This window comes from Ranitomeya imitator, chromosome 2, assembly GCF_032444005.1.
Source record: "Ranitomeya imitator isolate aRanImi1 chromosome 2, aRanImi1.pri, whole genome shotgun sequence".
Classification (NCBI taxonomy): Eukaryota; Metazoa; Chordata; class Amphibia; order Anura; family Dendrobatidae; genus Ranitomeya; species Ranitomeya imitator.
In genome coordinates this window covers 652,683,709-652,695,781 of record NC_091283.1, presented here as the reverse complement: position 1 = coordinate 652,695,781, position 12,073 = coordinate 652,683,709, and the positions used below count along the sequence as shown (strand labels likewise).

Here is a 12,073-nt window from a genome sequence, read left to right as displayed (position 1 = left end):
TGACGTCAGCACACCTTGACTCGACGACTAGCAGACCAGCTGAAGAAGATGACACTGCTGAGTGTCTTTGACGCATGGGAACCAGACACTTCTCAAGACTGGGTAAGTTCAAACGAAGCACTTTACTGGAACTCTTGACCAGAGCGGGTGGTAGAGTCCTTGGCTCAGAATGACCCATGGGCATAACAGACAACATACGGAAAACAAACTTCTTCGTGCATAAGGCTCCAACTTGGAGCTGTAGTTGTCCTTGCAGGACTAGACTGCTCTTTAGCAGGGCTCGGCCATTATCAGGCAACGCACACACCGGGTTCTGGATCTGTAGAACGGAGACCATACACTGACTCCGAATGATAGGCAGCTTAAACACACCAAAGCTCCCAGAAGGCAGAGAAACAGTCATTAACTTTGACGGAGAGGAAGTACTCTCGCCAGGGGCAGCCTCTCCTACTGGCCCAGGGTTTTGGAGTACAGGCTTCACAGGGCAAAGACCATCTGAATGTTCTTTACACCACAGGGATACCGTATTTCAATCTCAGCACCAGATTCAGGCTGCAGATTTGCCAGACCCCTTTTATTAGACCTCTTGGATCTTGCTCGGGTGGCCGTTTTGGCAGGTTGTGGAACAGATGAGTCTTGGACGGTCATGGACGGAAGTGACGGTTTACCTACAGGTTTCTTTCGTCTGGACCGTCTCTGTGAGCTTGAAGGGGAAGACTTTTCAGGAGATGCAGTACTTGGCTCATCGAAGGCTTTACAGAAGGCCACCAGGAAGGCCGGCAGATTCGAGATGATGGGGTCCCCTGCTTCCCAAAGGGGGTCGCACCACATCAAAGCATCTCCTCTAAGGTAGGCCATTAAGAAACCTCCTTTCAACCAGTCAGTGGGGAATTGGGGAGCATGCCACTTGAAATAACGCAAGCACCGCTCCAGGAACACACGACATTGCTTTGGGTCCCCATAGTAGCATGGAGGATCTGCTGGCTTGGATTCGTCATTAGGAGCGCAGGCTTGAAGTCGATCAAACAGCTCATTAGAGATGACAATTGGGGATGGAGCAGTGAAGGACTGGCTTTCAGACTGGGTAAACATTTTCCTCGGAGACCAATACTGGCAAGAAGAGAGTTCATCTTGCTCCGAGAGCGAAGGCACATGGGACTCAGCGGGGACCATGGCCTGTGCAAACTGTCACGCACGCGCCCAGACTGGTTGGCGCGGGCATACGGGGGTGTGGCCCCACTGGACCACAGACCAAACTTCCCTGGAAGGGGCGTAACTAAGTAGCTTCCTAGGTGTTCGCTGGAGCCTCTGATGGTGAGGTCAGACTTGTGCAATAGGAAGCTACCAGGTGCCACTCCAGGGTGATGTCTGGCTGTGGCTGCTGATCCCACTAAGGAACGGAGCGGGCACGGCTGGCACTCTGGCTGACAGGCGGGCACGGCTGGGACACAGGCAGGCAGACGGGTACAACAGAAACACTGGCGGGCAGGCGAACACGGCTGGCTCTCTGGTAGGCAGGCGGGTACGGCTGGAACATAGGAAGAACCGGTAGGGACCGGTCTGCAGGCAGGTATGTGAAACAGGTTGGAACCTGTTCAGACAGGAGGACTAAGTAACAAGTAGAAGGTGGAACTAAGAAGAGAAGAAGAAGGCAGAGCCAAGGGCGGAGCCGCAAGAGGCAGAGCCAAGGGCGGAGACGCTGGAGGCGGAGCCAAGAGCGGAGACGCTGGAGGCAGAGCCAAGAGCGGAGACGCTGGAGGCGGAGCCAAGAGCGGAGACGCTGGAGGCGGAGCCAAGAGCGGAGATGCTGGAGGCGGAGCCAAGAGCGGATATGCTGGAGGCGGAGCCAAGAGCGCAGACGCTGGAGGCGGAGCCAAGAGCGGAGACGCTGGAGGCGGAGCCAAGAGCGGAGACGCTGGAGGCGGAGCCAAGAGCGGAGACGCTGGAGGCGGAGCCAAGAGCGGAGACGCTGGAGGCGGAGCCAAGAGCGGAGACACTGGAGGTAACGCCAAGAGCAGAGACGGAGCCAAGTGCAGAAACACAGGAGGCGGAGCCAGATAGAACCGCAAAGAGCGGAGCCAGATAGAACCGCAAAGAGCGGAGCCACAGAGCAAAGCCAGAGAGTGCGAAGCAAGGTCTGAGTGCAGAGCCGCAAGAGTGCGGAGTGTAAGCAGACTGAGAACACAAGGAAAGACAAAGCAGGGAAGGAAGCCACAGACAAGGAGACCGAGAAAAGACAAAGTACAGACAAGGCAATGGAACAAGACACAGGGACAAAGACACAGGGACCAGGATATTCTGCCTCCTGGAGGGCGGACTACAAGATCAAGGCAATAGCACAGAGAAAAGCCTCCAGAGAGGGAGTAACTCAGAGCAAGGCCAGGCAAACTCAGCAGCTAAACACTAACTGAGCTAACACATTGCACAGGCCCAGACCACAGGGTGGAGCTGCACTATATACAGGAGGCCTCTTGATAATTGGTCAGGAACTGATTAGACAGATGCACCTGATTCCTATAAGAACCAGAGAGTTCAGGCGCCGGCCCCCTATACACATAGCCATGAAGCATGCACAGAGCAGAGACACAGAACATGGAGCTGGCATGAAACAGAAACCACATCATGGCCTGGAGCAGTGGGTAAGATTGTGTGAGAGATGTGAGGCCATGCTGTGATGCCAGCAGAGTTGTTACAGTTAATCTGGTTGGTAATCTGGTTGGAGGCTGGGTCACTCCCGTGGCCTTTCAATAGTCATTCTGGACTTTGGGCGTCGCCGATTATAGCTTGTGTCTTGTGCCTGGTGATCTCGGTCTGGAGTGGTGGTCTAGGAGTTGAAGTATCTTATTGGCCACCATATCCCATCCACCACTCTGCCCTCACTCATGCAGACCCGCTGAAGCGCAAGGACCGCGCGAAACGGCCGTCGTCTCCCCTGCTCGCACGAGCTCCTTTTCTTCTCCCCCGGCCATGAAGTTTTAATTGTGAAGACTCAATAAAATTTGCTACTTTGAAGATTGGGGAGTGCATCCTGCTTTTTTCCTTTGCTACCTGGGACACATATGTTATTTCATGGTTTTTCATGAAAATTGGCCATGGCTGTTGCTGACATGATATAGCTTTCTAGTACCGGCTTTCCTGAAGATTATGGATTTAGTTGGGGCAGTGCCGTCCATATGCTATTTTCTCTCTTTTATTCGTATCTGGTGGTGTATTATCCTTTGTCATATTTCTCCTTCCTATATTAGTGTTTATTTTTGCCCTGGCGTACTTTGCTCTGCCCTCTTGAGGGCAGAGGATAGTACTGCAGTGCGCAGGCGCCGGAAAGGTCAGAGGCCCGGCGCCTGTGCACTGCAGTACTTTGTCTGCCCTCAACAGGGCAAAGGACGCCTGTGCTGGAGCCGTGGCTGAAGATCAGAAGAGGACGTCTTGTAATGAAGATGGGAGGCGCCGCAGCGGACCGGAGACGCCCATCTGACCTGACCAGCAGCGGACCGCCCCTGGGTGAGTATAATATAACGTCTTTTTCTCCTTTTTCAGGTAACATTGGGGGCTTATCTACAGCATTACACAATGCTGTAGATAAGCCCCTGATGCCGGTGGGCTTACCTCACCCGCGATTTTCGGGGTGACAGGTTCCCGTTAATAAATCACATTTTCCACGTGTCTATTTTACATTAACACAATTTTTGAAACACATTTTTTTTTCTTAGGAAGCTAGAAGGGTTAAAAGTTGACCAGTGATTACTATTTTTTTTCCAACAAAATTTACAAAACCATTTTTTTTCTTAGGGACCACATCACATTTTAAGGGACTTTGAGGGGTCTATATGACAGACAATACCACAATTTCACAACATTCAAAAAACTGCAAAGGTGCTCAAAATCATACTCAAGTAGTTTATTAACCCTTCAGGTGCTTCACAGGATTTTTTGCAATGTTGAAGGAAAAAATTAACATTTAACATTCTGCCACAAAAATTTTCCTTCAGACCCAAATTTCTTTAATTTTCCCAAGGGTTACGGAAGAAAATGGACCCCAAAATGTTTCGTGCAATTTTTCCCGAGGACGCAGATACTCCTAATGTAGGGGAAAAGTACTGTTTGGATGCACGACAGAGCTCGGAAGGTAAAGAGCGCCATTTTGAGCACAAAATTTGCTGGAATCAGTGGACAACATATCTTGTTTGAAGAGCCCTTGATGTGCCTAAACAGTGGGAAACCCCCACAAATGACCCAATTTTGGAAACTAGACGCCTCAATGAACTTATCTAGATGTGTAGTGAGCACCTTGAACCGCCAGGTGCTTAACAGAACTTTACAACCTTGATCTATGAAAATAAACAAAAGAAAAATCCCACAAAACTGCTGTTTTAGCCCCAAATATTTTCATTTTCACAAGGATAGCAGGAGAAAATAGACCACAAAATTTGTTGTCCAATTTTTCCTGAGTACACAGATACTCCATATGTGGTCGAAAATTACTTGTCAGGCAGTGCAAAAGCGCAGGAGGGAAGAAGCACGATAATAGAGTTCAGATATTGGTGGAATGATTTGAGAGTTCCATGTCACTTTGGCAGAGCTGAGGTGCCAGAAGAGCCCCCATATATGACCTCATTTTACAAACTACACCCCCAATTAATTAATCTAGATGTGCAATGATTATATTGAAACCACTGGCGTGTCACAGAATTTTATACCATTGGGCAGTGAAGAAAAATTACCATATTTTTCGCTTTATAAGATGTACCTGATCACAAATTTAGGAGGTGCGTCTTATAAAGAAAAATAGAAAAAAAATATATATTTTTTTTATGTTAAATCGGGGTCTGTTTTATAATGCCAGTGTCCATCTTACAAATCATATATATGTCCCTCATCCTGGTATCTATATAACCCCCACCCTGCCACATGGCTCCCCCTGTGCTGCTGGCACGCTGCCCCCCCTGTGCTGCTGGCACACTGCCCCCCTTGTGCTGGTACATGGTCCCCCTGTGCTGGTACATTGCCCCACTGTGCTGCTAGAACATTAGCACATTGCCTCCTTGTGCTGGCACATAGCCCCCCATCTCATCCTGGATATGGCCCCTTGCGGTCACTATATGCCCCCTTGCTGGCAAGCACATGGCCCCCCTCTCTCTATATGCCCCCCTGCAGGCATGCACATGGCCCCCCATCACTATATGCCCCCCTGCTGGCACGCACATGGCCCCCCGGTCACTATATACCCCCCTGCTGGCACGCACATGATAAAATAAATACTTAACTCGCCTTCCGATGACAACTCTGTGCTCCCAGCTCCTCGGTTGCACTTCCTGCTTCCTGGGCATATGAACATCTGACCAGGGCACACAGTGATGACATCACTGTGCTGTGCCAATCGGATGTTGGCACAAAACACAGGAAAAGCCACGGGGGAGCTAGGAGCATGGAGCCATCATCGGAAGGTGAGTAAAGTATTTGTCATTTTATCATGTGCATGCCAGCAGGGGGGCATATAGTGATCGGGGGGCCATGTGTGTGCCAGCAGGGAGCGTATAGAGTGACAGGGGGGCATATTCATGATTCTGGGAGTGCAGGCACATAAAATATGTGCCACTCCCCTGTCAACCAACTTGGCGCGGCTTCAGCACCGAGGTGATGGACAGCGGGTGCAGTGAATATTACATGAGGCTAATGAATGGGAGCACATGACCTTCCGCTGTCTGCAGCCCGCAACCAGCCCACACCAGCCCCCTGACACCACTCCTGAGCCGCCCCCTTCCTCTCTACAGCACAGCACACAGATTCGGATTGTAAGACTCACCCCCTACTTTCCCCCAAAATTTAGGGGAACAAAAGTGCGTCTTATAATCCGAAAAATACGGTACATTTTGTTTTAGCCCCTGATTTTACATTTTCGCATGGGAAAATGGGTAAAAATTACAAAAAAATTTTGTCCCACAATTTCTGCTGTACGTGGAATTACCCCCATACGTGGAAAGCCAATTAGCGCTCCATGCCTCCCGAGTTTTGCCGTATGGCTAAGCAGTACTGTTATACATGAGGCAACCTGGAGCACAGAATTTTCTATAAGGTTATGTGCACACGTTGCGGATTCGCAGCAGTTTTCTCCGAGTTTACAGTACCATGTAAACCTACGGAAAACAAAATCCGCAGTGCACATGCTGCGGAAAAAACTCATGGAATTGTAGCGTTGTTTATTCAGCAGCATATCAATTCTTTGTGCGGATTCCGCAGTCGTTTACACCTGCTCCATAATAGGAATCCGCAGGTGTAAAACTGCAGGTGGAATCCGCAAAAAAGTTGCGGTAAATCCGTGGTAATTCCGCAGGAAATCCGCAGTGCGGTTTACCTGCGGAATTACCAAAATCAGTCCGGAAAAATCCGCAGAGTAATCCGCAACGTATGCAAATACCCTAATAGTTTGCGGACTCCATATACATAGCCCTCAGTGTTAGAAGAGCAGAAGCCCACCCTCAAGTTACCAGATTTTGAAAATCATAACCCTTTGGGAATTTAGTGTATCTATAGGTGTGATGACGATTTTGACTCCATGAGCATTTTCAAGAAACAAACAGCAGGAGATGTTGCTGAGTGAAAATTGCAAACTGCCATTGTATTGACCAGTAGGCTGTAGTGACCAGTATGTTGTGCCCAGCTCATGCACCAGTAAATTAAACGGGCTGTCATTGCTACAGAAATGCCAACCATGTGGACGCTAAATGTAGATTAGGCACACTGGGGCTCAAAAGGTAAAGGAGGGCAATTGGATTTGGGAGCACAGAATTTGCTGGTTTTCTTTTGGAGGGCAAGGGCCATTTAGTTTTTCCAGAGCTTTTGTGCTACCAGTAACGTGGAAACCCCCTATATTTCCGTTAACAGATGACATACCTGGGTGGGGATTTGCTTTTTTTGTGGATTGAGTTAAAGCTTTTATTACAAACATTTTACGTAACAATTTGGATAACATTTATCCTGTGCTCTACGCTGAGCACTTAAATCGGGATTTCCCTTTAAATTTCCGAGTGATGTGATTCAGATGAAACCCCTGAAGGATCCATTCCCTATAATGATTTCGTCTGGCCTCTGTTCAGCATTGTCCTTTTTTCCCCAGAGGTGCAGAAAACTGTGGCTGAAGGCACTTTTATGCATTGTTAATAAAAAGATGGATCACAAGTCAGACAGCGTCCACGGTGCCATCATCTGTCTCATTATAGGGAATCTTCCATCAGAGGTTCCGTCTTAATCACGTATTTCAGAGATTTTCATGGAAACCTCGGTGCAAGCGCTCAGCGCAGGATAAATGTGCGCCGAGCCTTACTGTGATCTTTGGGAGGCAGAATGAAAAAGAAAAAAAAAAAATCAACAGCAGGTGAAGAATTGGTTTTATTTATTTTTATGCAGTTCCTTGTGCGGTTTATGTGAGTAGGCGACTTTATTCTTTGGGTCGGTGCGATTACAGCAATACCAGATTTATATAGAGTTTTTCTAGTTTAATTTACATTCTTTTTTTATCACGTTTTATTCCACTTTTTGTTTGGCGGTTTGATGAAAAATCATAGGTATTTTCCTTGTTTGTTTTTTTTTTTTTTTTTTACAGTGTTCAATAAAGGGGTTAAGTACTGGAACAGTTTTATAGGTCGGATCGTTCCGGATGTGGCGATACCAAATATATGTACTTTTAATTGTTTTTTCATAATAATATTTATTTATGGGTACAATATTTCTTTTTTTTAAATGTTTTGCAATTTTTTTTTTCATTTTTTTTTACTTATGGGACTTTCACTTTCTGCAGTCTGATCGCAGTTACAAGGCATAGTAATGCAAAAGCATTGCTATATCTTACAACCTGTCAGTGCTGCAGACACAAGTTAGTTAGATCAAGCTCTCCGCATGATCCAACCAACGTGCTAGTGCCTGGTGACCTGGATGTTGTCATGACTACATCAGGTCACCATGGCAACGTTTGGGACCCCGAGATGACGTTGCGGGATCCCCAATCCAAGGGCAGAGAGGCATTGCAGCATTTAGGTGGTTAAAGTGCCGGCAGAGGTGTGGGCACTGCTCCTGGCACTGAGAGCTGGGGGTCAGCTGTCAATCAGCTGAAACCCTCGGCGATTGCCGGAGCACAACCCCCTGTGAGCGGGCGATCGCCATAACGTACATGTACTGCATTGGTAGGGAAGTCCTTCTCGTTCATGACGTAAATGTACTGCAAATGTCAGGAAGGGGTTAAAGAAGAACAAAAATGTGGATTGCTTTGCCAGAGGTATCAACATGTTAACTTCCTAGGTATTTTGTGGGACATATTTTACACATATGCATGTACACTTGTATATATAAACATTATGGGGTGGGGGAGTACATTTGTAGGCAGTGTCTATTATTATAAGTATTAGAGTGTGTGTATACATATACCACACACACATTTTATTAAAACACCGATAACTCGCAGCCTTATACTGACGGACAGAGCAGTAAATGACCTCAGACTCCAGTTCTCCAATTAAACAAAAAGAAAAGTAAAAATACATATCCTCTTGCTAACATGACAGATAAAAAAAAAATCCACACAATGCCCAAATCTGCTTTTTGCTCCACTATGTGAGTGGAAGGTGGAGATGATCCCACCCATATCTCTCAAGTGTCAGCAGCCGTGCAATGTTCCCAATGTGAAGGCTTCCCCAGCATCGGCACAGTTAATGGCTACACTCAGATCGTGCATGGATACGGGATTACACAGAATGCATTGACAAAAAAACTGCATTTCTGGATGCCATTTATCTTTAATCCCTGGTCTACTGGTAGCGCAAAATTAACCCTTTCAATGCCATTTATATCTTTTGTGGGTCTGCATTTTTACTGGTTGCGATCACACAACCATACCAGGTAAGTAGCATTGCCCTAGGTCTTCCCACTGTCACTGGGATAAAACCCTATTGCACTTATTGTTATTTCAGATTTTAACTTCAAACATGACTAAGCACATCAGCCAAACAAGGGTCTCATCTGCAGACAGTGTTTTGTGGGTCTGCGCCTTGTCAGTAGTGTGGGATTTTGGTTCTCTGTTCTGACGAGAACGAAAATCACAGATACAGTGCTATATAAAAGGTGCATCTGGTACAGTGCTATATAAAAGGTGCATCTGGTTTGACTTATATTGGCTTTACTGGGAAATATTTACCTGTATTGATATCTGTACAAACTTCAGCATTATACTGCTGATCATCCATCTCCTCTTCATCTAGATTTTCAACCTCAATCTTGATCAAGTCTTCATCCTAAAAAGACATGTAAATCGATTAACCTCACTTATACAGTACAGTGGGTATGTAAAGTATTCAGACCCCTTTAAATTTTTCACTCTTTGTTTCATTGCAGCCATTTGGTAAATTCAAAACAGTTCATTTTTTCACATTCATGTACACTCTGCACCCCATCTTGACTGAAAAAAAAACTGAAATGTAGAAATTTTTACAAATTTATAAAAAAGAAAAACTGAAATATACATGGTCATAAGTATTCAGACCTTTTGCTCAGTTTTGAGTAGAAGCACCCTTTTGAACTAGTACAACCATGAATCTTCTTGGGAATGATGCAACAAGTTTTCCATACCTGGATTTGGGGATCCTCTGCCATTCTTCCTTGCAGATCCTCTCCAGTTCCGTCAGGTTGGATGGTGGACAGCCATTTTCAGGTCTCTCCAGAGATGCTCAATTGGGTTTAGGTCAGGGCTCTGCAAGAATAGTCACAGAGTTGTTCTGAAGCCACTCCTTTGTCATTTTAGTTGTGTGCTTAGGGTCATTGTCTTGTTGGAAGGTGAACCTTCGGCCAAGTCCGAGGTCCAGAGCACTCTGGAAGAGGTTTTCATCTAGGATATACTGTATCTGTACTTGGCCGCATTCATGTTTCTTTCAATGTCAATCAGTCGTCCTGTCCCTGCAGCTGAAACACCCCCATAGCATGATGCTGCCACGACCATGTTTCACTATTGGGATTGTATTGGGCATGTGATGAGCAGTGCCTCATTTTCTCCACAAATACCGCTTAGACCTTTTTGGTGATAATTCTATCTTCATCTCATCAGACCAGAGAGTCTTATTTCTCATAGTCTGGGAGTCCTTCATGTGTTTTTTTTTTAATCAAACTCTATACAGGCTTTCATATGTCTTGCGCTGAGGAGAGGCTTCCGTCAGGTCACTCTGCCATAAAGGCCCGACTGGTGGAGGGTTGCAGTGATAGTTGACTTTGTGGAACTTTCTCCCATCTCCCAACTGCATCTCTGGAGCTCAGCCACAGTGATCTTGGGGTTCTTTACCTCTCTCACCAAGGCTCTTCTCCCACGATTGTTCAGTTTGGCTGGACGGCCAGGTCTAGGAAGAATTCTAGTGGTCCCAAACTTCTTCCATTTAAGGAGTATGGAGGCCACTGTGCTCATAGGAACCTTGAGTACTGCAGAAATTCTGTTGTAACCTTGGCCAGATCTGTGCCTTGACACAATTCTGTCTCTGAGCTCCTTGGCCAGTTCCTTTGACCTCATGATTCTCATTTGGTCTAACATGCACTGTGAGCTTTGAGGTCTTATATAGACAGGTGTGTGCCTTTCGAAATCAAGTCTTAGTTTAATTAAACACAGCTGGACTCCAATTATGGAGCAGAACCATGTCAAGGACGATCACAAGGAAATGGACAGCATGTGACTTAAATATGAGGGTCTGAATACTTATGACCATGTGATATTTCAGTTTTTCTTTTTTTAATAAATATGCAAAAATGTCTACGTTTGTTTTTTTTCCAGTCAAAATGGGGTGCAGAGTGTACATTAATGAGAACAAAACTGAACTTTTTTTGAATTTATCAAATGGCTGCAATGAAATAAAGTGAAAAATTAAAGGGGTCTGAATACTTTCCATACCCACTGTATATATGGGTCCATAGAGGGGGACCTGACACCTAATTGTTTATACTGTAGAGGGTGCTGTACCTGCCTCACCAGGCAGCTGAGGAGGTGGGGTGGTGTGTTCCTATTGAATTCACCACCCACATTGAAGCATGTTCCATTGTACTTTTCCTAAGTATGTAGTCATTGTCATGGGACAAGAACTCCATTCCAGTCATCATCCTAATAGAAATGGCTTCCAACCAGAGACAACCATCCCTCCTGGTGAATGGCATATACATACTCTCTTAACTCACTTTCTATAGGAAAAGAAGTTGAGCACTTTTATTTGGTCATTTTTGAACTTCCACAAAACTGAAGCAAAAGAGAAGGGCATGTTCAGCCACAATTCCATTCACAGCTGGCACATCATTGAACCAGATAGGACATAGACTGGAGGATCTTAGTTCTGGAGATGTGACCTGCACCTATCAGACATTCATAGAATATAATTTTTATATGTCAACACTGCCTACATCGGAAAAACACCCGATGTAATGTGTAATAATGCTTGGTATCTGGAAATGCCAATTACCTGAGGTTCCTCTGGGATATTGTGATTTTCCTCTGGGCAATCCTGGGAATTATTATGACTTGAACATTTTCTTAGTAGATTTCTCTTACTGGTTCTATCTGAAGGAAACATATACAGTTTATTTAGTCACCATGTGTAAATGATAATCAGTTGATGGGTGTATCTGTAACCTCGAAAAGTGAACTCTTCTTTTACCCTCTGAGGAAAGAGACAAGTCTTTCTCCATCATGATGTCCTTGTACAGATCCTTGTGTCCTTCTAAATATTCCCACTCCTCCATGGAGAAATAGATGGTGACATCCTGACACCTTACAGGAACCTGATGTACAATGATACAGTCATTATCCACATACATTATCCCTTATGTTACGATATAACGTCCCAGCAGAGCTCACCTCTCCAGTCAGCAGCTCAATGATCTTACTGGTGAGTTCTAAGATCTTCTGCTCATTGTTTCTTTCATTTATCAGTAAGCAGGATGAAGGCAGCATAAGGGGACTTTGTGGCATGCTCCATCTGCTGGAAACATGTGGCTGCCACCGCTTACCCAATTTCTTTACAGGTTCATAATTCTAAATTAGAAAAGAAACTATTGTATA

General features: G+C 45.7%; 1 protein-coding gene across 2 annotated transcripts in view; it reads right to left on the bottom strand.

Moving 5' to 3' along the window:
• Positions 1–12,073, bottom strand: part of LOC138667095 (oocyte zinc finger protein XlCOF8.4-like) — a 47,518-nt gene that overhangs the window by 6,670 nt on the left and 28,775 nt on the right. For both annotated transcript variants that reach the window (XM_069755399.1, XM_069755400.1), the window contains 4 exons: positions 11,870–12,046; positions 11,670–11,793; positions 11,475–11,572; positions 9,185–9,281 (listed from right to left, as the gene is read on the bottom strand). In XM_069755399.1, coding sequence (XP_069611500.1) covers positions 9,185–9,281; positions 11,475–11,572; positions 11,670–11,793; positions 11,870–12,046 — 496 coding nt within the window. The remainder of the gene's footprint in view (positions 1–9,184; positions 9,282–11,474; positions 11,573–11,669; positions 11,794–11,869; positions 12,047–12,073) is intronic.